This window comes from Gobius niger (genome assembly GCF_951799975.1).
Source record: "Gobius niger genome assembly, chromosome: 9".
NCBI lineage: Eukaryota > Metazoa > Chordata > Actinopteri > Gobiiformes > Gobiidae > Gobius > Gobius niger.
In genome coordinates this window covers 34,359-58,880 of record NC_136860.1, presented here as the reverse complement: position 1 = coordinate 58,880, position 24,522 = coordinate 34,359, and the positions used below count along the sequence as shown (strand labels likewise).

At 46.5% G+C, this 24,522-nt stretch overlaps 1 protein-coding gene across 1 annotated transcript in view; it reads left to right on the top strand.

Annotated features, from left to right (window-relative positions):
* LOC306968373 (kinesin heavy chain-like) overlaps positions 1–24,522 on the top strand; it is a gene marked incomplete at its 3' end in the record, with an annotated part of 40,864 nt that overhangs the window by 9,123 nt on the left and 7,219 nt on the right. The window contains exons 7-22 of the mRNA XM_079563717.1: positions 4,452–4,507; positions 5,024–5,111; positions 7,904–8,028; positions 8,175–8,279; positions 8,353–8,501; positions 8,659–8,807; positions 10,488–10,651; positions 10,716–10,784; positions 12,393–12,599; positions 12,769–12,894; positions 13,317–13,526; positions 19,077–19,194; positions 19,516–19,580; positions 19,816–19,925; positions 20,205–20,306; positions 20,401–20,461. Of these exons, the coding sequence (XP_079419843.1) occupies positions 4,452–4,507; positions 5,024–5,111; positions 7,904–8,028; positions 8,175–8,279; positions 8,353–8,501; positions 8,659–8,807; positions 10,488–10,651; positions 10,716–10,784; positions 12,393–12,599; positions 12,769–12,894; positions 13,317–13,526; positions 19,077–19,194; positions 19,516–19,580; positions 19,816–19,925; positions 20,205–20,306; positions 20,401–20,461 (1,904 nt within the window). The remainder of the gene's footprint in view (positions 1–4,451; positions 4,508–5,023; positions 5,112–7,903; positions 8,029–8,174; positions 8,280–8,352; positions 8,502–8,658; positions 8,808–10,487; positions 10,652–10,715; positions 10,785–12,392; positions 12,600–12,768; positions 12,895–13,316; positions 13,527–19,076; positions 19,195–19,515; positions 19,581–19,815; positions 19,926–20,204; positions 20,307–20,400; positions 20,462–24,522) is intronic.

The following is a 24,522-nucleotide window of genomic DNA, read 5'->3' as shown; positions in this document are numbered from 1 at the left end:
GTTAAAGTTAGCTTGACTCTGGGTTAAAGTTAGTCTGACTCTGGGTTAAAGTTAGTCTGACTCTGGGTTAAAGTTAGCCTGACTCTGGGTTAAAGTTAGCCTGACTCTGGGTTTAAGTTAGCCTGACTCTGGGTTTAAGTTAGCCTGACTCTGGGTTTAAGTTAGTCTGACTCTGGGTTAAAGTTAGTCTGACTCTGGGTTAAAGTTAGCCTGACTCTGGGTTAAAGTTTTTCTCACTCTGGGTTAAAGTTAGCCTGACTCTGGGTTAAAGTTAGTCTGACTCTGGGTTAAAGTTAGTCTGACTCTGGGTTAAAGTTAGCCTGACTCTGGGTTAAAGTTTTTCTCACTCTGGGTTAAAGTTAGCCTGACTCTGGGTTAAAGTTAGCCTGACTCTGGGTTAAAGTTTTTCTCACTCTGGGTTAAAGTTAGCCTGACTCTGGGTTAAAGTTAGCCTGACTCTGGGTTAAAGTTAGTCTGACTCTGGGTTAAAGTTAGTCTGACTCTGGGTTAAAGTTAGTCTGACTCTGGGTTAAAGTTAGTCTGACTCTGGGTTAAAGTTAGCTTGACTCTGGGTTAAAGTTAGTCTGACTCTGGGTTAAAGTTAGCTTGACTCTGGGTTAAAGTTAGTCTGACTCTGGGTTAAAGTTAGTCTGACTCTGGGTTAAAGTTAGCCTGACTCTGGGTTAAAGTTAGCCTGACTCTGGGTTTAAGTTAGCCTGACTCTGGGTTAAAGTTAGCCTGACTCTGGGTTTAAGTTAGTCTGACTCTGGGTTAAAGTTAGCCTGACTCTGGGTTAAAGTTAGTCTGACTCTGGGTTAAAGTTAGCCTGACTCTGGGTTAAAGTTAGCCTGACTCTGGGTTAAAGTTAGCCTGACTCTGCGTTAAAGTTAGCCTGACTCTGGGTTAAAGTTAGCCTGACTCTGGGTTAAAGTTAGCCTGACTCTGGGTTAAAGTTAGTCTGACTCTGGGTTAAAGTTAGTCTGACTCTGGGTTAAAGTTAGTCTGACTCTGGGTTAAAGTTAGCCTGACTCTGGGTCAAAGTTAGCCTGACTCTGGGTTAAAGTTAGTCTGACTCTGGGTTAAAGTTAGCCTGACTCTGGGTTAAAGTTAGCCTGACTCTGGGTTAAAGTTAGCCTGACTCTGGGTTAAAGTTAGCCTGACTCTGGGTTAAAGTTAGCCTGACTCTGGGTTAAAGTTAGCCTGACTCTGGGTTAAAGTTAGTCTGACTCTGGGTTAAAGTAAGTCTGACTCTGGGTTAAAGTTAGCTTGACTCTGGGTTAAAGTTAGTCTGACTCTGGGTTAAAGTTAGTCTGACTCTGGGTTAAAGTTAGTCTGACTCTGGGTTAAAGTTAGCCTGACTCTGGGTTAAAGTTAGCCTGACTCTGGGTTAAAGTTAGCCTGACTCTGGGTTAAAGTTAGCCTGACTCTGGGTTAAAGTTAGTCTGACTCTGGGTTAAAGTTAGTCTGACTCTGGGTTAAAGTTAGCCTGACTCTGGGTTAAAGTTAGTCTGACTCTGGGTTAAAGTTAGCCTGACTCTGGGTTAAAGTTAATCTGACTCTGGGTTAAAGTTAGCCTGACTCTGGGTTAAAGTTAATCTGACTCTGGGTTAAAGTTAGCCTGACTCTGGGTTAAAGTTAGTCTGACTCTGGGTTAAAGTTAGTCTGACTCTGGGTTAAAGTTAGCCTGACTCTAGGTTAAAGTTAGCCTGACTCTGGGTTAAAGTTAGCCTGACTCTGGGTTAAAGTTAGCCTGACTCTGGGTTAAAGTTAATCTGACTCTGGGTTAAAGTTAGTCTGACTCTGGGTTAAAGTTAGCCTGACTCTGGGTTAAAGTTAGCCTGACTCTGGGTTAAAGTTAGCCTGACTCTGGGTTAAAGTTAGTCTGACTCTGGGTTAAAGTTAGCCTGACTCTGGGTTAAAGTTAGTCTGACTCTGGGTTAAAGTTAGCCTGACTCTGGGTTAAAGTTAGCCTGACTCTGGGTTAAAGTTAGTCTGACTCTGGGTTAAAATTAGCCTGACTCTGGGTTAAAGTTAGTCTGACTCTGGGTTAAAGTTAGTCTGACTCTGGGTTAAAGTTAGCCTGACTCTGGGTTAAAGTTAGCCTGACTCTGGGTTAAAGTTAGCCTGACTCTGGGTTAAAGTTAGCCTGACTCTGGGTTAAAGTTAGCCTGACTCTGGGTTAAAGTTAGCCTGACTCTGGGTTAAAGTTAGTCTGACTCTGGGTTAAAGTTAGTCTGACTCTGGGTTAAAGTTAGCCTGACTCTGGGTTAAAGTTAGTCTGACTCTGGGTTAAAGTTAGTCTGACTCTGGGTTAAAGTTAGCCTGACTCTGGGTTAAAGTTAGTCTGACTCTGGGTTAAAGTTAGTCTGACTCTGGGTTAAAGTTAGTCTGACTTTGGGTTAAAGTTAGCCTGACTCTAGGTTAAAGTTAGCCTGACTCTGGGTTAAAGTTAGCCTGACTCTGGGTTAAAGTTAGCCTGACTCAAGGTTAAAGTTAGCCTGACTCTGGGTTAAAGTTAGCCTGACTCTGGGTTAAAGTTAGTCTGACTCTGGGTTAAAGTTAGTCTGACTCTGGGTTAAAGTTAGTCTGACTCTGGGTTAAAGTTAGTCTGACTCTGGGTTAAAGTTAGTCTGACTCTGGGTTAAAGTAAATCTGACTCTGGGTTAAAGTTAGTCTGACTCTGGGTTAAAGTTAGTCTGACTCTGGGTTAAAGTTAGTCTGACTCTGGGTTAAAGTTAGTCTGACTCTGGGTTAAAGTTAGTCTGACTCTGGGTTAAAGTAAATCTGACTCTGGGTTAAAGTAAATCTGACTCTGGGTTAAAGTTAGCCTGACTCTGGGTTAAAGTTAGCCTGACTCTGGGTTAAAGTTAGTCTGACTCTGGGTTAAAGTTAGTCTGACTCTGGGTTAAAGTTAGTCTGACTCTGGGTTAAAGTAAATCTGACTCTGGGTTAAAGTTAGCCTGACTCTGGTTAAAGTTAGTCTGACTCTGGGTTAAAGTTAGCCTGACTCTGGGTTAAAGTTAGCCTGACTCTGGGTTAAAGTTAGTCTGACTCTGGGTTAAAGTTAGCCTGACTCTGGGTTAAAGTTAGCCTGACTCTGGGTTTAAGTTAGCCTGACTCTGGGTTAAAGTTAGCCTGACTCTGGGTTTAAGTTAGTCTGACTCTGGGTTAAAGTTAGTCTGACTCTGGGTTAAAGTTAGTCTGACTCTGGGTTAAAGTTAGCCTGACTCTGGGTTAAAGTTAGTCTGACTCTGGGTTAAAGTTAGTCTGACTCTGGGTTAAAGTTAGCCTGACTCTGGGTTAAAGTTAGTCTGACTCTGGGTTAAAGTTAGTCTGACTCTGGGTTAAAGTTAGTCTGACTTTGGGTTAAAGTTAGCCTGACTCTAGGTTAAAGTTAGCCTGACTCTGGGTTAAAGTTAGCCTGACTCTGGGTTAAAGTTAGCCTGACTCTGGGTTAAAGTTAGCCTGACTCAAGGTTAAAGTTAGTCTGACTCTGGGTTAAAGTTAGCCTGACTCTGGGTTAAAGTTAGTCTGACTCTGGGTTAAAGTTAGTCTGACTCTGGGTTAAAGTTAGTCTGACTCTGGGTTAAAGTTAGTCTGACTCTGGGTTAAAGTTAGTCTGACTCTGGGTTAAAGTAAATCTGACTCTGGGTTAAAGTTAGTCTGACTCTGGGTTAAAGTTAGTCTGACTCTGGGTTAAAGTTAGTCTGACTCTGGGTTAAAGTTAGTCTGACTCTGGGTTAAAGTTAGTCTGACTCTGGGTTAAAGTAAATCTGACTCTGGGTTAAAGTAAATCTGACTCTGGGTTAAAGTTAGTGTGACTCTGGGTTAAAGTTAGCCTGACTCTGGGTTAAAGTTAGCCTGACTCTGGGTTAAAGTTAGTCTGACTCTGGGTTAAAGTTAGTCTGACTCTGGGTTAAAGTAAATCTGACTCTGGGTTAAAGTTAGCCTGACTCTGGTTAAAGTTAGTCTGACTCTGGGTTAAAGTTAGCCTGACTCTGGGTTAAAGTTAGCCTGACTCTGGGTTAAAGTTAGTCTGACTCTGGGTTAAAGTTAGCCTGACTCTGGGTTAAAGTTAGCCTGACTCTGGGTTAAAGTTAGTCTGACTCTGGGTTAATCTGGGTTAAAGTTAGCCTGACTCTGGGATAATCTGGGTTAGGGTTAGCCTGACACTGGGTTAAAGTTAGCCTGACTCTGCGTTAATCTGGGTTAAATTTAGCCTGACTCTGGGTTAATCTGGGTTAAAGTTAGCCTGACTCTGGGATAATCTGGGTTAGGGTTAGCCTGACACTGGGTCAAAGTTAGCCTGACTCTTTGTTAATCTGGGTTAAAGTTAGCCTGACTCTGGGATAATCTGGGTTAGGGTTAGCCTGACACTGGGTCAAGGTTAGCCTGACTCTGGGTTAATCTGGGTTAAAGTTAGCCTGACCCTGGTTTGTCTGTTTCCTCAGTGTCGAAGACAAACCTGGCTGTTCACGAGGATAAGAACCGCGTCCCCTTCGTGAAGGTAAAACGCCCTCGCGGCTGCGTTTGTGGTGAACACGGTGCCTTTACTTTGCATCACAGTTGCCTCTATAACCCTCTAGTTTTGTAGAGTTTCTGGTAGTTTCAGAAATGTGAAATAGTACCTGAATCAAGTGTGAAAATGAATCTGTTCAGAAGTTACTGCACACCTCTGTACACAGCTGCACACCTCTGTACACAGCTGCACACCTCTGTACACAGCTGCACACCTCTGTACACAGCTGCACACCTGTGTACACAGCTGCACACCTCTGTACACAGCTGCACTGTGGTGTACACCTCTGTACACAGCTGCACACCTCTGTACACAGCTGCACACCTGTGTACACAGCTGCACACCTCTGTACACAGCTGCACTGTGGTGCAAATATAAAAAGGCCACACTACAGAAGCAAGAGGTCGTGAGATCCATGAGTGTTTGAGTATAGTCGACTGTAACGAGATGTAGCAGGAGAATCTGGGTTTATATTAACTCTTTGTGATAAACCTGTGACTCCAGGGCTGCACTGAGCGCTTCGTGACGAGTCCTGAGGAAGTGATGGACGTCATCGATGAAGGAAAATCCAACCGCCACGTTGCAGTGACCAGTGAGTCCAAGCTGTCTCCTCAGTGTCTCCTCAGTCTCTCCTCAGTTTCTCCTCAGAGTCTCCTCAGAGTCTCCTCAGAGTCTCCTCAGAGTCTCCATAGAGTCCCCTCAGAGTCTCCTCAGTGTCTCCTCAGTGTCTCCTCAGTGTCTCCTCAGTTTCTCCTCAGAGTCTCCTCAGAGTCTCCTCAGAGTCTCCTCAATGTCTCCTCAGAGTCTCCTCAGAGTCTCCTCAGTGTCTCCTCAGTGTCTCCCCAGTTTCTCCTCAGTGTCTCCTCAGTTTCTCCTCAGAGTCTCCTCAATGTCTCCTCAGAGTCTCCTCAGAGTCTCCTCAGTGTCTCCTCAGTGTCTCCCCAGTGTCTCCTCAGAGTCTCCTCAGTGTCTCCTCAGTGTCTCCTCAGTGTCTCCTCAGAGTCTCCTCAGTGTCTCCTCAGTGTCTCCTCAGAGTCTCCTCAGACTCTCCATAGAGTCGCCTCAGTGTCTCCTCAGAGTCTCCTCAGTGTCTCCTCAGTGTCTCCTCAGTTTCTCCTCAGTGTCTCCTCAGAGTCTCCTCAGTGTCTCCTCAGTGTCTCCTCAGTGTCTCCTCAGTTTCTCCTCAGTTTCTCCTCAGTTTCTCCCCAGTTTCTCCCCAGTGTCTCCTCAGTGTCTCCTCAGTGTCTCCTCAGAGTCTCCTCAGTGTCTCCTCAGTGTCTCCTCAGTGTCTCCTCAGAGTCTCCTCAGAGTCTCCTCAGAGTCTCCTCAGTGTCTCCTCAGTTTCTCCTCAGTTTCTCCTCAGTTTCTCCCCAGTTTCTCCTCAGTTTCTCCCCAGTTTCTCCCCAGTGTCTCCTCAGTGTCTCCTCAGTGTCTCCTCAGAGTCTCCTCAGTGTCTCCTCAGTGTCTCCTCAGAGTCTCCTCAGTGTCTCCTCAGTGTCTCCTCAGTGTCTTCTCAGAGTCTCCTCAGTGTCTCCTCAGTGTCTCCTCAGAGTCTCCTCAGACTCTCCATAGAGTCTCCTCAGTGTCTCCTCAGAGTCTCCTCAGTGTCTCCTCAGTGTCTCCTCAGTTTCTCCTCAGTGTCTCCTCAGAGTCTCCTCAGTGTCTCCTCAGTGTCTCCTCAGTGTCTCCTCAGTTTCTCCCCAGTTTCTCCCCAGTGTCTCCTCAGAGTCTCCTCAGTGTCTCCTCAGTGTCTCCTCAGTGTCTCCTCAGAGTCTCCTCAGAGTCTCCTCAGTGTCTCCTCAGTGTCTCCTCAGTGTCTCCTCCTCAGTGTCTCCTCAGTTTCTCCTCAGAGTCTCCTCAGAGTCTCCTCAGTGTCTCCTCAGTGTCTCCTCAGTGTCTCCTCCTCAGTGTCTCCTCAGTTTCTCCTCAGAGTCTCCTCAGTTTCTCCTCAGTGTCTCCTCAGTGTCTCCTCAATGTCTCCTCAGCGTCTCCTCAGTGTCTCCTCAGTGTCTCCTCAGTGTCTCCTCAGAGTCTCCTCAGTGTCTCCTCAATGTCTCCTCAGTGTCTCCTCAGTGTCTCCTCAGTGTCTCCTCAGTGTCTCCTCAGAGTCTCCTCAGTGTCTCCTCAGAGTCTCCTCAGTGTCTCCTCAGTGTCTCCTCAGTGTCTCCTCAGTGTCTCCTCAGAGTCTCCTCAGTGTCTCCTCAATGTCTCCTCAGTGTCTCCTCAGTGTCTCCTCAGTGTCTCCTCAGTGTCTCCTCAGAGTCTCCTCAGTGTCTCCTCAGAGTCTCCTCAGTGTCTCCTCAGTGTCTCCTCAGTGTCTCCTCAGAGTCTCCTCAGTGTCTCCTCAGTTTCTCCTCAGTTTCTAACTGTCTAACCCGGTCTGGTCTCTGTTACAGACATGAATGAACACAGCTCTCAGTCTAACCCGGTCTGGTCTCTGTTACAGACATGAATGAACACAGCTCTCAGTCTAACCCGGTCTGGTCTCTGTTACAGACATGAATGAACACAGCTCTCAGTCTAACCCGGTCTGGTCTCTGTTACAGACATGAATGAACACAGCTCTCAGTCTAACCCGGTCTGGTCTCTGTTACAGACATGAATGAACACAGCTCTCTGTCTAACGCGGTCTGGTCTCTGTTACAGACATGAATGAACACAGCTCTCAGTCTAACCCGGTCTGGTCTCTGTTACAGACATGAATGAACACAGCTCTCAGTCTAACCCGGTCTGGTCTCTGTTACAGACATGAATGAACACTGCTCTCAGTCTAACCCGGTCTGGTCTCTGTTACAGACATGAATGAACACAGCTCTCAGTCTAACCCGGTCTGGTCTCTGTTACAGACATGAATGAACACAGCTCTCAGTCTAACCCGGTCTGGTCTCTGTTACAGACATGAATGAACACTGCTCTCAGTCTAACCCGGTCTGGTCTCTGTTACAGACATGAATGAACACAGCTCTCAGTCTAACCCGGTCTGGTCTCTGTTACAGACATGAATGAACACAGCTCTCAGTCTAACCCGGTCTGGTCTCTGTTACAGACATGAATGAACACTGCTCTCAGTCTAACCCGGTCTGGTCTCTGTTACAGACATGAATGAACACAGCTCTCAGTCTAACCCGGTCTGGTCTCTGTTACAGACATGAACACAGCTCTCAGTCTAACCCGGTCTGGTCTCTGTTACAGACATGAACACAGCTCTCAGTCTAACCCGGTCTGGTCTCTGTTACAGACATGAATGAACACAGCTCTCAGTCTAACCCGGTCTGGTCTCTGTTACAGACATGAATGAACACTGCTCTCAGTCTAACCCGGTCTGGTCTCTGTTACAGACATGAACACAGCTCTCAGTCTAACCCGGTCTGGTCTCTGTTACAGACATGAATGAACACAGCTCTCGCAGCCACAGTATTTTTCTGATCAACATTAAACAGGAAAATGTGGAAACAGAAACAAAAGTGTCTGGAAAACTTTACCTGGTGGATCTGGCTGGGAGTGAAAAGGTAACTGTATTCTGGACAAGATTCCTTCACTCTTCAAACTCTCTACAAACTCCCTACAAAGTCCTTACAAACCCTCTACAAACTCTATAAACTGGGTCAGTGTCACTTTCTCTGTCTGCTTCAGCTGTTTTGTTTTAAATGTTCAGGTCAGTAAAACTGGAGCAGAAGGTTCTGTTTTGGATGAAGCCAAAAACATCAACAAGTCTCTGTCGGCGCTCGGTAACGTCATCTCCGCTCTTTCCGAGGGGAAGGTAATATTTATGAACAAAACAGTCACGATATGAGAGTCACAGACGGCCCTAACCCTGACCCTCTTGTCCACAGAAGGCCCATGTGCCTTACAGAGACAGTAAAATGACCAGGATTCTTCAGGACTCTCTCGGAGGAAACTGTCGAACCACGATCATCATCTGCTGCTCCCCGTCCAGCTACAACGAACCGGAGACCAGGTCCACGCTGATGTTCGGCCAGAGGTGGGTCTAAACCTGGTTCAAAGCGGGTCTAAAGTAGGTCAAAGCCTGGACTATAGTGGGTTTAAAGTGGGACTAAAGCGGGTCTAAACCTGGACTAAAGCGTGTTTAAAGTGAGTCTAAACCTGGACTAGCCTGGACTAAAGTGGAACCGTTGCAGGGCGAAGACCATAAAGAACACCGTGAGTGTTAACGTGGAGCTGACGGCCGACGAGTGGAGGAGGAAATATGAGAAAGAAAAGGAGAAAACCAGGAGTTTGACGGTGTCCAACCATCGGCTGGAGGTGGAGTTGCAGCGTTGGAGGAAAGGTACATCAGTCCACAAGAGGGCGCTGCGCTGGAAGAAAGATATATGTATTACCTCTATGATGTAGAACGTTATCAGTTCCAGGGGCCAAATCAGTGGCTACATTTGAATACCTTGATTAAAGTAAGGGTCTGCACAGTGTCTTACACCATGTGATGTTTCGGGCCTCATGCCCGACACCTGCTTAAATCACTGTGTTCTTATTTTGGATCCAGCACACAGGTTTCACTGCCTATGATGTGTGTGCCTGTATCTTTTTAGCCAAATACATTTGAATACGTACAATAATAGCTCCTATGTCCTCATCCTTGCTCCTATCCTCTTGTCACAACAGGAAGTGACATCACCAACAGCTGTTTCATAAAAACTACATCACCCATATAGTTTTGAATTACTGTATTTTTCCACCTGCCTGGAAAAATACGCCACCGTTGTTCAAACTCCCATCTGTGAACTCGTTCCTCCAGCTTCGGCCATCAAGCCTGTGGCCCGAGATTCGCTTTCTATGTTTTCTTCTTTGCAGTCAGAGTAGCCCCCGCATTTTGCCAGTACCTCAAAAGTATCTTACTCACTCCTTTTTTTCTTTCTGTTGCCCCATCACCATGTTTTAAATCCTCAGTGGTACAGGAGTAGCAGATACTGGTACACAAGCCTAGAGCACCCTCTAGAGGCTGTCATTGTGAACCTCCAGAGGTCCCTAAGCTAAAGGAGATATGAGAGGAACCTCCAGAGGTCCCTAAGCTAAAGGAGATATGAGAGGAACCTCCAGAGGTCCATAAGCTAAAGGAGATATGAGAGGAACCTCCAGAGGTCCATAAGCTAAAGGAGATATGAGAGGAACCAGCAGAGGTCCCTAAGCTAAAGGAGATATGAGAGGAACCTCCAGAGGTCCATAAGCTAAAGGAGATGTGAGAGGAACCAGCAGAGGTCCATAAGCTAAAGGAGATATGAGAGGAACCTCCAGAGGTCCCTATGCTAAAGGAGATATGAGAGGAACCTCCAGAGGTCCATAAGCTAAAGGAGATATGAGAGGAACCTCCAGAGGTCCATACGCTAACGGAGATATGAGAGGAACCTCCAGAGGTCCATACGCTAACGGAGATGTGAGAGGAACCAGCAGAGGTCCATAAGCTTAAGGAGATATGAAAGGAACCAGCAGAGGTCCCTATGCTAAAGGAGATATGAGAGGAACCTCCAGAGGTCCCTAAAATAAAGGAGATATGAGAGGAACCTCCAGAGGTCCCTATGCTAAAGGAGATATGAGAGGAACCTCCAGAGGTCCCTAAACTAAAGGAGATATGAAAGGAACCAGCAGAGGTCCCTAAGCTAAAGGAGATATGAGAGGAACCAGCAGAGGTCCCTAAGCTAAAGGAGATATGAAAGGAACCAGCAGAGGTCCCTAAACTAAAGGAGATATGAGAGGAACCAGCAGAGGTCCCTAAACTAAAGGAGATATGAGAGGAACCAGCAGAGGTCCCTAAGCTAAAGGAGATATGAGAGGAACCTCCAGAGGTCCCTATGCTAAAGGAGATATGAGAGGAACCTCCAGAGGTCCCTAAGCTAAAGGAGATATGAGAGGAACCTCCAGAGGTCCCTATGCTAAAGGAGATATGAGAGGAACCTCACGGACAGCAGTATTCAGATGCTTCTTTTTGCTGACACACATCCGGTTTATCTTATAGGGGAGTCTGTCCCATTGGAACAGCAGACTCATAGGGACAAGAAGCTGACGGCTGATTGGCCCACAGCTGCGACTGAGGCCCCACCCCCTATGCCTCTGACCAATGAGGAGCGAGCTCAGTACGAGAGCCTCATCACTAACCTTTACAAGAACCTGGACGACAAGGTTAGACTAAACCGGGGATAAACCAAACTTAACTGGGACTAACTGAAGCTGTGGTGTGTTTCAGGATGATGAGATGAACCTCCAGAGTCAGGCCCAGGAAGAGCTGAAGCAGCAGCTTCTGGAACAGGACCAGGTCTGACCTTTGAGCCATTTTCCTTAAGTCGAGCAAATAAATTGATGAAATCTATTCAAAGGAGAGGCGGATTCTTCTGTACTGGGTCTGTACTGAGAGAGATCAGAGTCCAGAAGGATCCTCCCTTTAAACTATTCACCTTATTCCGGAAGTTCTCCTGTGGGTGCCGTCATGAATCGTGCCCGTTCCTTTTCTTCTGCCAATTAACATAGGACTGGAGAGGTCAAGATAAAAGCAGTTACTACACAAAACCATGCTGATTTTATTCCGCGCAGAGAAACAGTGCAGTGTTGACTTGTTGGTCCAAGTAAACATTGGCCATTTTCGACTAAACATCAGAATTTTGGGGCGAACATTTTCCCTCGTTCTCCATCTAATGAACGGGCTTCGTGCTCTACTGGAAGAGTCAATACAACGGAAGTGTCGAGACAAGTCAAAAAGAGGCAAAAGGAATAAGGTGAATGGCTGTTGTGTCATCACATGATTGCCCCCCGTTAGCTGTTATTGTGTCGTCATGTGAGCGCCCCCTGCTGGCTGTTCTCTCGTCATGTGACCGCCTCCTGCTGGCTGTTCTCTCGTCATGTGACCGCCTCCTGCTGGCTGTTGTTGTGTCATCACATGATTGCCCCCCGTTAGCTGTTATTAGGTGTGTTTAAGATGAGCGAGGCGCTGCAGGCGGCTGCAGGCGAGCGGTGCATGTCGGTCAGAATCGCTCTGACGCCACCTGTGCGACGGTGCCCGTATTCTCGTGAGACCGAGGCGGCTGGAGCGCCTTGGGTAGGCGAGCGAAGTTGCTTTTCTCCGCCTCGCTCGGCTGGCTGAACTACAAAAGCCAAAGGGATTGTGGGAAGTGAAGTGCTGTAAACACGTACGCTGACAGAGGACTGACAGATGATTGGATATGAGTTGTGTTTAGATCGGAGACGTGTTGCCCTGACGCTCCGCAGCTCCTGCCTCATCTTTTCTCATCACCAAGATCTACTTAAATCTGCAGACATGCTTCAGAGTCTTCATATTTGACAGAAAGTGCCAGTGTGTTCAACATATGGCCTACATTTTAAATATGCATACGTTTATTTTTCTAATCCTAAACTGTAAGAGGAGAGTCTGTTTTTTTTGCTGTAGTGATGGGGCGTCTGTCTGGTGTGTGCGAGAAGCAGAAATGTGTTCACAAACTTTTAAAATAGTTTTATTCCCAAACTTTCTAACACACGCGAGACGCTGCGTGATCTGAGGCTCCTCTCTGTTCTCGGGGTTGAGATGTGTCTGACTTGATTAGAGGCGCCTTTCTCCGCCCTCTGACGCCACCGCCTGGTCTCGTCTGGAATCGAGGCGAGGCGCCTCGCATCTTAAACACACCTAATGTGTCGTCATGTGAGCGCCCCCTGCTGGCTGTTCTCTCGTCATGTGACCGCCTCCTGCTGGCTGTTCTCTCGTCATGTGACCGCCTCCTGCTGGCTGTTGTTGTGTCATCACATGATTGCCCCCCGTTAGCTGTTATTGTGTCGTCATGTGAGCGCCCCCTGCTGGCTGTTCTCTCGTCATGTGACCGCCTCCTGCTGGCTGTTCTCTCATCATGTGAACGCCCCCTGCTGACTGTTGTTACAGTTGACCCTGTCGCTGCGTGCTGAGCTGGAGCGCCTGCAGGGGGAGCTGTCGCGCTCTCAGGCCCAGTGCGATACGGCGAAGGACGAGGTGAAGGAGGTACTTCAGGCACTGGAGGAACTGGCTCTGAACTACGACCAGAAGCTTCACGAGACCGAGTCCAGGACCAAAGAGGTCCGAGAGGTCCATCAGGAGCTGCAGCTGAAGAGTGTGAGTGACTGGGAGTAACCAGGGATGTCTAGATCTTCATGTTTATGACTGTAACTGTACTTTGTTTATATTTCTACTGTAATTTGATAACTTCTGTCTGTGAAAGATATTATGTAAAAAAAAGTTACTTACCTGACCTCTGACCTCTGACCTCTGACCCTGACCGCAGGTGCAGCTGGACGGCCTGCAGAGGGAGCTGGCCTCGGTGCAGGAGCTGAGTTCTCACCAGAAGAAAAGGTCCAATGAAGTCCTCAACCTGCTGCTCAGGGACCTGTGGGAGCTAGGCGCTGCGCTGGTGAGGGCAATCCCCCAGATTCCTCTCCTTTCACCAGACTCCCCCCCCTCCTCCAGACTCCTCCCCCACACTCCTTTCCCTCCTCCAGACTCCTCCCCCTCCTCCAGACTCCTCCCCACACTCCTTTCCCTCCGCCAAACTCCTCCCCCACACCCCTTTCCCTCCTCCAGACTCCTCCCCCTCCTTCAGACTCCTCCCCCACACTCCTTTCCCTCCTCCAGACTCCTCCCCACACTCCTTTCCCTCCTGCAGACTTCTCTCTAAAGCTATGCTTTTCCGCCTCTCTCTTTAATCCCGTCTCCCTGTAACCCCACCTCTCCCTGTAACTCAGTCTCTCCCTGTAACTCAGTCTCTCCCTGTAACTCAGTCTCTCCCTGTAACTCAGCCTGTCCCTGTAACTCAGTCCCTCTCTTGGTCTAAAGAGCTGCTCTGGACCCGGGGCTGGAGCCATTCCGGGGGCTGGGCTGGAGGAAGACTTCACAGCGGCTCGACTCTTCATCAGTAAAATGATGTCAGAGGTCAAGTCCGCCCAGAACCGAGTCCAGACATTGGACCAGGACCTTCAGGAGCAGAAGACGAGGACTGTCACGCTGGAGCGCGAACTGGGGCTAAGCCACGCCCACTTACAACAGGTAACACGAGCCACGCCCACTTACAACATGTAACATGAGCCACGCCCACTTACAACAGGTAACACCCACTTACAGCAGGTAACACGAGCCACGCCCACTTACAACAGGTAACACGAGCCACGCCCACTTACAACATGTAACAGATACTGACTCGGCGTGTTTAGCCGTAGATACTGACTTGGCGTGTTTAGCTGTAGATACTGACTTGGCGTGTTTAGCTGTAGATACTGACTTGGCGTGTTTAGCTGTAGATATTGACTTGGCTTCTTTAGCCGTAGATACTGACTCGGCGTGTTTAGCTGTAGATACTGACTTGGCGTGTTTAGCCGTAGATACTGACTCAGCGTGTTTAGCTGTAGATACTGACTTGGCGTGTTTAGCTGTAGATACTGACTTGGCGTGTTTAGCTGTAGATACTGACTCGGCGTGTTTAGCCGTAGATACTGACTCGGCGTGTTTAGCCGTAGATACTGACTTGGCGTGTTTAGCTGTAGATACTGACTTGGCTTCTTTAGCCGTAGATACTGACTCGGCGTGTTTAGCTGTAGATACTGACTTGGCGTGTTTAGCTGTAGATACTGACTTGGCTTCTTTAGCCGTAGATACTGACTCGGCGTGTTTAGCTGTAGATACTGACTTGGCGTGTTTAGCCGTAGATACTGACTCAGCGTGTTTAGCTGTAGATACTGACTTGGCGTGTTTAGCTGTAGATACTGACTTGGCGTGTTTAGCTGTAGATACTGACTTGGCGTGTTTAGCTGTAGATACTGACTTGGCGTGTTTAGCTGTAGATACTGACTTGGCTTCTTTAGCTGTAGATACTGACTTGGCGTGTTTAGCTGTAGATACTGACTTGGCGTGTTTAGCCGTAGATACTGACTCAGCGTGTTTAGCTGTAGATACTGACTTGGCGTGTTTAGCCGTAGATACTGACTCAGCGTGTTTAGCTGTAGATACTGACTCGGCGTGTTTAGCTGTAGATACTGACTTGGCGTGTTTAGCCGTAGATACTGACTTGGCGTGTTTAGCTGTAGATACTGACTTGGCGTGTTTAGCTGTAGATACTGACTTGGCGTGTTTAGCTGTAGATACTGACTTGGCGTGTTTAGCCGTAGATACTGACTCAGCGTGTTTAGCCGTAGATACTGACTTGGCGTGTTTAGCTGTAGATACTGACTTGGCGTGTTTAGCTGTAGATACTGACTTGGCGTGTTTAGCCGTAGATACTGACTTGGCGTGTTTAGCTGTAGATACTGACTTGGCGTGTTTAGCCGTAGATACTGACTCAGCGTGTTTAGCTGTAGATACTGACTTGGCGTGTTTAGCTGTAGATACTGACTTGGCGTGTTTAGCTGTAGATACTGACTTGGCGTGTTTAGCTGTCGATACTGACTTGGCGTGTTTAGCTGTAGATACTGACTTGGCTTCTTTAGCTGTAGATACTGACTCAGCGTGTTTAGCTGTAGATACTGACTTGGCGTGTTTAGCCGTAGATACTGACTCGGCGTGTTTAGCCGTAGATACTGACTCGGCGTGTTTAGCCGTAGATACTGACTCGGCGTGTTTAGCTGTAGATACTGACTTGGCGTGTTTAGCCGTAGATACTGACTCGGCGTGTTTAGCCGTAGATACTGACTCGGCGTGTTTAGCCGTAGATACTGACTTGGCGTGTTTAGCCGTAGATACCGACTCGGCGTGTTTAGCCGTAGATACTGACTTGGCGTGTTTAGCTGTAGATACTGACTTGGCGTGTTTAGCCGTAGATACCGACTCGGCGTGTTTAGCCGTAGATACTGACTTGGCGTGTTTAGCTGTAGATACTGACTTGGCGTGTTTAGCTGTAGATACTGACTTGGCGTGTTTAGCTGTAGATACTGACTTGGCGTGTTTAGCTGTAGATACTGACTTGGCGTGTTTAGCCGTAGATACTGACTTGGCGTGTTTAGCTGTAGATACTGACTTGGCGTGTTTAGCCGTAGATACTGACTTGGCGTGTTTAGCTGTAGATACTGACTTGGCGTGTTTAGCCGTAGATACTGACTCAGCGTGTTTAGCTGTAGATACTGACTTGGCTTCTTTAGCCGTAGATACTGACTTGGCGTGTTTAGCTGTAGATACTGACTTGGCGTGTTTAGCCGTAGATACTGACTCAGCGTGTTTAGCCGTAGATACTGACTTGGCTTCTTTAGCCGTAGATACTGACTTGGCGTGTTTAGCCGTAGATACTGACTTGGCGTGTTTAGCCGTAGATACTGACTCAGCGTGTTTAGCCGTAGATACTGACTTGGCGTGTTTAGCTGTAGATACTGACTTGGCGTGTTTAGCTGTAGATACTGACTTGGCGTGTTTAGCTGTAGATACTGACTTGGCGTGTTTAGCTGTAGATACTGACTTGGCGTGTTTAGCTGTAGATACTGACTTGGCTTCTTTAGCTGTAGATACTGACTTGGCGTGTTTAGCTGTAGATACTGACTTGGCGTGTTTAGCCGTAGATACTGACTCAGCGTGTTTAGCTGTAGATACTGACTTGGCGTGTTTAGCCGTAGATACTGACTCAGCGTGTTTAGCTGTAGATACTGACTCGGCGTGTTTAGCTGTAGATACTGACTTGGCGTGTTTAGCCGTAGATACTGACTTGGCGTGTTTAGCTGTAGATACTGACTTGGCGTGTTTAGCTGTAGATACTGACTTGGCGTGTTTAGCTGTAGATACTGACTTGGCGTGTTTAGCCGTAGATACTGACTCAGCGTGTTTAGCCGTAGATACTGACTTGGCGTGTTTAGCTGTAGATACTGACTTGGCGTGTTTAGCTGTAGATACTGACTTGGCGTGTTTAGCCGTAGATACTGACTTGGCGTGTTTAGCTGTAGATACTGACTTGGCGTGTTTAGCCGTAGATACTGACTCAGCGTGTTTAGCTGTAGATACTGACTTGGCGTGTTTAGCTGTAGATACTGACTTGGCGTGTTTAGCTGTAGATACTGACTTGGCGTGTTTAGCTGTCGATACTGACTTGGCGTGTTTAGCTGTAGATACTGACTTGGCTTCTTTAGCTGTAGATACTGACTCAGCGTGTTTAGCTGTAGATACTGACTTGGCGTGTTTAGCCGTAGATACTGACTCGGCGTGTTTAGCCGTAGATACTGACTCGGCGTGTTTAGCCGTAGATACTGACTCGGCGTGTTTAGCTGTAGATACTGACTTGGCGTGTTTAGCCGTAGATACTGACTCGGCGTGTTTAGCCGTAGATACTGACTCGGCGTGTTTAGCCGTAGATACTGACTTGGCGTGTTTAGCCGTAGATACCGACTCGGCGTGTTTAGCCGTAGATACTGACTTGGCGTGTTTAGCTGTAGATACTGACTTGGCGTGTTTAGCTGTAGATACTGACTTGGCGTGTTTAGCCGTAGATACTGACTTGGCGTGTTTAGCTGTAGATACTGACTTGGCGTGTTTAGCCGTAGATACTGACTTGGCGTGTTTAGCTGTAGATACTGACTTGGCGTGTTTAGCCGTAGATACTGACTCAGCGTGTTTAGCTGTAGATACTGACTTGGCTTCTTTAGCCGTAGATACTGACTTGGCGTGTTTAGCTGTAGATACTGACTTGGCGTGTTTAGCCGTAGATACTGACTCAGCGTGTTTAGCCGTAGATACTGACTTGGCTTCTTTAGCCGTAGATACTGACTTGGCGTGTTTAGCCGTAGATACTGACTTGGCGTGTTTAGCCGTAGATACTGACTCAGCGTGTTTAGCTGTAGATACTGACTTGGCGTGTTTAGCTGTAGATACTGACTTGGCTTCTTTAGCCGTAGATACTGACTCGGCGTGTTTAGCTGTAGATACTGACTTGGCGTGTTTAGCCGTAGATACTGACTCAGCGTGTTTAGCTGTAGATACTGACTTGGCGTGTTTAGCTGTAGATACTGACTTGGCGTGTTTAGCTGTAGATACTGACTTGGCGTGTTTAGCTGTAGATACTGACTTGGCTTCTTTAGCTGTCGATACTGACTTGGCGTGTTTAGCTGTAGATACTGACTTGGCGTGTTTAGCCGTAGATACTGACTCGGCGTGTTTAGCTGTAGATACTGACTTGGCGTGTTTAGCCGTAGATACTGACTCAGCGTGTTTAGCTGTAGATACTGACTTGGCGTGTTTAGCTGTAGATACTGACTTGGCGTGTTTAGCTGTAGATACTGACTTGGCGTGTTTAGCTGTAGATACTGACTTGGCGTGTTTAGCTGTCGATACTGACTTGGCGTGTTTAGCTGTAGATACTGACTTGGCGTGTTTAGCTGTCGATACTGACTTGGCGTGTTTAGCTGTAGATACTGACTTGGCGTGTTTAGCTGTAGATACTGACTTGGCGTGTTTAGCTGTCGATACTGACTTGGCGTGTTTAGCTGTAGATACTGACTTGGCGTGTTTAGCCGTAGATACTGACTCGGCGTGTTTAGCTGTAGATACTGACTTGGCGTGTTTAGCTGTAGATACTGACTTGGCGTGTTTAGCCGTAGATACTGACTCGGCGTGTTTAGCTGTAGATACTGACTTGGCTTCTTTAGCCGTAGATACTGACTCGGCGTGTTTAGCTGTAGATACTGACTTGGCGTGTTTAGCTGTAGATACTGACTTGGCGTGTTTAGCTGTAGATACTGACTTGGCGTGTTTAGCTGTCGATACTGACTTGGCGTGTTTAGCTGTAGATACTGACTTGGCGTGTTTAGCCGTAGATACTGACTCGGCGTGTTTAGCTGTAGATACTGACTTGGCGTGTTTAGCTGTAGATACTGACTTGGCGTGTTTAGCCGTAGATACTGACTCGGCGTGTTTAGCTGTAGATACTGACTTGGCTTCTTTAGCCGTAGATACTGACTTGGCGTGTTTAGCCGTAGATACTGACTTGGCGTGTTTAGCTGTAGATACTGACTTGGCGTGTTTAGCCGTAGATACTGACTCGGCGTGTTTAGCTGTAGATACTGACTTGGCGTGTTTAGCTGTAGATACTGACTTGGCTTCTTTAGCCGTAGATACTGACTCGGCGTGTTTAGCTGTAGATACTGACTTGGCGTGTTTAGCTGTAGATACTGACTTGGCGTGTTTAGCTGTAGATACTGACTTGGCGTGTTTAGCCGTAGATACTGACTCGGCGTGTTTAGCTGTAGATACTGACTTGGCGTGTTTAGCTGTAGATACTGACTCGGCGTGTTTAGCTGTAGATACTGACTTGGCTTCTTTAGCCGTAGATACTGACTTGGCGTGTTTAGCCGTAGATACTGACTCAGTGTGTTTAGCTGTAGATACTGACTTGGCTTTTTTAGCCGTAGATACTGACTCGACGGTGACCATAACAAGGTGTGACCCAACTCCCTTCCCTTTTTAGGAACATGCTCTGTAGAAGGTTTCGTTTGCAATTACCACATGGTACCGCGGCAGAATGGTGATAATGTTTCTCTGATTTCACCCTCTGATCTCCTGTTCTGACTCTAATGTGTGAGTGCTTGGGCACTTGACTTTAAAGGATGTTTTTATATTCTCTGATGTCTCCAGCTTCAGACGAAGACCAGAACTCTGAGCGAGGACCTGCAGAAACTGGAGCAGAGAAACCGGGTGTTAGAGGAAAATCAGGACTCACTGACGGAGGAGCTCCACCAAGCACAGGCCCAAGGTCTGACTAGGACTTAACCAGGACAAAACCAGGACTAAACCAGAATTAAACCAGGACTAAAACAGGATTAAACCAGGACTAAAACAGGATTAAATCATGACTAAAACAGGATTAAACCAGGACTAAAACAGGATTAAACCAGGACTAAAACAGGATTAAATCATGACTAAAACAGGATTAAACCAGGACTAAAACAGGATTAAACCAGGACTAAAACAGGATTAAACCAGGACTAAAACAGGATTAAAACATGACTAAACCGGGACTATAGCAGGACTAAACCAGGACTAAACTGTGAGTAACCTGCTGTGTGACTGACAGGTCGTCTGGTGGAGATGTCAGCGATTGACAAAGAAAAGGTCCTGAAGGACACCGTGGACATGAAGGTACAGAGCTAGCCACTCTGCAAAAGGAGACTATCCACACAGTTGTTTTAATTAATTTTATTGTTTGATTCTTGTTGTAGATCAGTAAAGGTATATGTATGTATCCAACCCTTAATAAGTAATTAAGTAATGCCCTAGTTTTATTGTGTTTGTGGGTTAGCGTTAACTGAAAACATTTTGGTTAACGAAACACAAGGGTTAAATGTGCTCTATAAAGAACCTCTGATTTCCGTAGCGCACCCTGGAGGAGCAGATGGAGAACCACAGGGAGGTCCATCAGCGACAGGTCTCCAGACTCCGAGACCAAATCCAGGCCCAGAACCGGGACTTGGACCTGCTCCGAGAGTGAGTGACCTATAGGGCAACCGTAAAAAAACAAATTAAATAGTAATGTATTTGAAAAATACATTTATTTGTTGTAATGTTTACTGTAATCCAGTATTTAGCCGAAAGTCATTGCTAGATGTTTGTTTTTTATGTAAATGTAGCTGTAAAATATAGAGTAAATTATTATAATTGGGCCCCCGAGTTTCGGATCGATATGGGACCTGCGATATACCGGACTTTTGGAAAAGCTGGTCTAGTACAATACATAATGAAAAATGTGATTCCTGTTTCCTGCAGTGTCACAGAGCAGCAACAGGTCGAGATCCACAGACTCAACTCAGACCTGGACCAACTCCGAGTCCAAGACCAGACCAAGGACCAGAGACTCCGAGAGCTGCAGTAAGTCCTAAACTGGGACTAAACGGGGACTAAACCAAGACCCAAAATGTAACCACACCAGGACTAAACCCAGTCTGAACCTGGTCTGTTTCAGGCTTCTGAGAGAGAGGAGGGACCAGGCCAAAGAGGACCTAAAGGGGCTGGAGGACACAGTGGTAAGACTCACTCACTACTGCCCCCTCAGGACAGCAGAGGCATCACATGTTTGTTTAAACAACCTCAAATGAACAGCTAATGAAGGGAATGAAGAGCTAATGAAGGGCTATTGGCTAAAGAAGAGCTAATGAAGGGCTAATGGCTAATGAAGAGGTAATGAAAGGCTAATGGCTAATGAAGAGGTAATGAAAGGCTAATGGCTAATGAAGAGGTAATGAAAGGCTAATGGCTAATGAAGAGGTAATGAAGGGAATGAAGAGCTAATGAAGGGCTATTGGCTAAAGAAGAGCTAATGAAGGGCTAATGGCTAATGAAGAGGTAATGAAGGGCTAATGGCTAATGAAGAGGTAATGAAAGGCTAATGGCTAATGAAGAGGTAATGAAAGGCTAATGGCTAATAAAGAGGTAATGAAGGGCTAATGGCTAAAGAAGAGCTAATGAAGGGCTAGTGGCTAATGAAGAGGTAATAAAAGGCTAATGGCTAATGAAGAGGTAATGAAAGGCTAGTGGCTAATGAAGAGGTAATGAAGGGAATGAAGAGGTAATGAAGGGCTATTGGCTAAAGAAGAGCTAATGAAGGGCTAGTGGCTAATGAAGAGGTAATGAAGGGCCAGTGGCTAATGAAGAGGTAATGAAGGGCTAGTGGCTAATGAAGAGGTAATGAAGGGCTAGTGGCTAATGAAGAGGTAATGAAGGGCTAGTGGCTAATGAAGAGGTAATGAAAGGCTAGTGGCTAATGAAGAGGTAATGAAAGGCTAGTGGCTAATGAAGAGGTAATGAAGGGCTAGTGGCTAATGAAGAGGTAATGAAGGGCTAGTGGCTAATGAAGAGGTAATGAAGGGCTAGTGGCTAATGAAGAGGTAATGAAGGGCCAGTGGCTAATGAAGGGGTAATGAAGGGCTAGTGGCTAATGAAGAGGTAATGAAGGGCTAGTGGCTAATGAAGAGGTAATGAAGGGCCAGTGGCTAATGAAGAGGTAATGAAGGGCTAGTGGCTAATGAAGAGGTAATGAAGGGCTAATGGCTAATGAAGAGGTAATGAAGGGCTAGTGGCTAATGAAGAGGTAATGAAGGGAATGAAGAGCTAATGAAGGGCTAATGGCTAATGAAGAGGTAATGAAAGGCTAGTGGCTAATGAAGAGGTAATGAAAGGCTAGTGGCTAATGAAGAGGTAATGAAAGGCTAGTGGCTAATGAAGAGGTAATGAAGGGCTAGTGGCTAATGAAGAGGTAATGAAGGGCTAGTGGCTAATGAAGAGGTAATGAAAGGCTAGTGGCTAATGAAGAGGTAATGAAGGGCTAGTGGCTAATGAAGAGGTAATGAAGGGCCAGTGGCTAATGAAGAGGTAATGAAAGGCTAGTGGCTAATGAAGAGGTAATGAAGGGCTAGTGGCTAATGAAGAGGTAATGAAGGGCTAGTGGCTAATGAAGAGGTAATGAAGGGCTAGTGGCTAATGAAGAGGTAATGAAGGGCCAGTGGCTAATGAAGAGGTAATGAAGGGCTAGTGGCTAATGAAGAGGTAATGAAGGGCTAATGGCTAATGAAGAGGTAATGAAGGGCTAGTGGCTAATGAAGAGGTAATGAAGGGAATGAAGAGCTAATGAAGGGCTAATGGCTAATGAAGAGGTAATGAAAGGCTAGTGGCTAATGAAGAGGTAATGAAAGGCTAGTGGCTAATGAAGAGGTAATGAAAGGCTAGTGGCTAATGAAGAGGTAATGAAGGGCTAGTGGCTAATGAAGAGGTAATGAAGGGCTATTGGCTAATGAAGAGGTAATGAAAGGCTAGTGGCTAATGAAGAGGTAATGAAGGGCTAGTGGCTAATGAAGAGGTAATGAAAGGCTAGTGGCTAATGAAGAGGTAATGAAGGGCTAGTGGCTAATGGAGAGGTAATGAAGGGCCAGTGGCTAATGAAGAGGTAATGAAAGGCTAGTGGCTAATGAAGAGGTAATGAAGGGCTAGTGGCTAATGAAGAGGTAATGAAGGGCTAGTGGCTAATGAAGAGCTAATGAAGGGCTAATGGCTAATGAAGAGGTAATGAAGGGCTAGTGGCTAATGAAGAGGTAATGAAAGGCTAGTGGCTAATGAAGAGGTAATGAAGGGCTAGTGGCTAATGAAGAGGTAATGAAGGGCCAGTGGCTAATGAAGAGGTAATGAAGGGCCAGTGGCTAATGAAGAGGTAATGAAGGGCTAGTGGCTAATGAAGAGCTAATGAAGGGCTAATGGCTAATGAAGAGGTAATGAAGGGCTAATGGCTAATGAAGAGGTAATGAAGGGCTAGTGGCTAATGAAGAGGTAATGAAAGGCTAGTGGCTAATGAAGAGGTAATGAAGGGCTATTGGCTAATGAAGAGGTAATGAAAGGCTAGTGGCTAATGAAGAGGTCATGAAGGGCCAGTGGCTAATGAAGAGGTAATGAAGGGCTATTGGCTAATGAAGAGGTAATGAAAGGCTAGTGGCTAATGAAGAGGTAATGAAGGGCTAGTGGCTAATGAAGAGCTAATGAAGGGCTAGTGGCTAATGAAGAGCTAATGAAGGGCTAATGGCTAATGAAGAGGTAATGAAGGGCTAGTGGCTAATGAAGAGGTAATGAAGGGCCAGTGGCTAATGAAGAGGTAATGAAAGGCTAGTGGCTAATGAAGAGGTAATGAAAGGCTAGTGGCTAATGAAGAGGTAATGAAGGGCCAGTGGCTAATGACGAGCTATTGGCTAGTGAAGAGGCAATGAAGGGCTAGTAGCTAATGAAGAGCTAATGGCTAATGAAGAGGTAATGAAAGGCTAATGGCTAATGAAGAGGTAATGAAGGGCTAGTGGCTAATGAAGAGGTAATGAAGGGAATGAAGAGCTAATGAAGGGCTAATGGCTAATGAAGAGGTAATGAAAGGCTAGTGGCTAATGAAGAGGTAATGAAAGGCTAGTGGCTAATGAAGAGGTAATGAAAGGCTAGTGGCTAATGAAGAGGTAATGAAGGGCTAGTGGCTAATGAAGAGGTAATGAAGGGCTAGTGGCTAATGAAGAGGTAATGAAAGGCTAGTGGCTAATGAAGAGGTAATGAAGGGCTAGTGGCTAATGAAGAGGTAATGAAGGGCCAGTGGCTAATGAAGAGGTAATGAAAGGCTAGTGGCTAATGAAGAGGTAATGAAGGGCTAGTGGCTAATGAAGAGGTAATGAAGGGCTAGTGGCTAATGAAGAGCTAATGAAGGGCTAATGGCTAATGAAGAGGTAATGAAGGGCTAGTGGCTAATGAAGAGGTAATGAAAGGCTAGTGGCTAATGAAGAGGTAATGAACGGCTAATGGCTAATGAAGAGGTAATGAAGGGCTAGTGGCTAATGAAGAGCTAATGAAGGGCTAATGGCTAATGAAGAGGTAATGAAGGGCTAGTGGCTAATGAAGAGGTAATGAAGGGCTAGTGGCTAATGAAGAGCTAATGAAGGGCCAGTGGCTAATGAAGAGGTAATGAAGGGCTAGTGGCTAATGAAGAGGTAATGAAGGGCTAGTGGCTAATGAAGAGGTAATGAAGGGCCAGTGGCTAATGAAGAGGTAATGAAGGGCTAGTGGCTAATGAAGAGGTAATGAAGGGCTAATGGCTAATGAAGAGGTAATGAAGGGCTAGTGGCTAATGAAGAGGTAATGAAGGGAATGAAGAGCTAATGAAGGGCTAATGGCTAATGAAGAGGTAATGAAAGGCTAGTGGCTAATGAAGAGGTAATGAAAGGCTAGTGGCTAATGAAGAGGTAATGAAGGGCTAGTGGCTAATGAAGAGGTAATGAAGGGCTATTGGCTAATGAAGAGGTAATGAAAGGCTAGTGGCTAATGAAGAGGTAATGAAGGGCTAGTGGCTAATGAAGAGGTAATGAAAGGCTAGTGGCTAATGAAGAGGTAATGAAGGGCTAGTGGCTAATGAAGAGGTAATGAAGGGCCAGTGGCTAATGAAGAGGTAATGAAAGGCTAGTGGCTAATGAAGAGGTAATGAAGGGCTAGTGGCTAATGAAGAGGTAATGAAGGGCTAGTGGCTAATGAAGAGCTAATGAAGGGCTAATGGCTAATGAAGAGGTAATGAAGG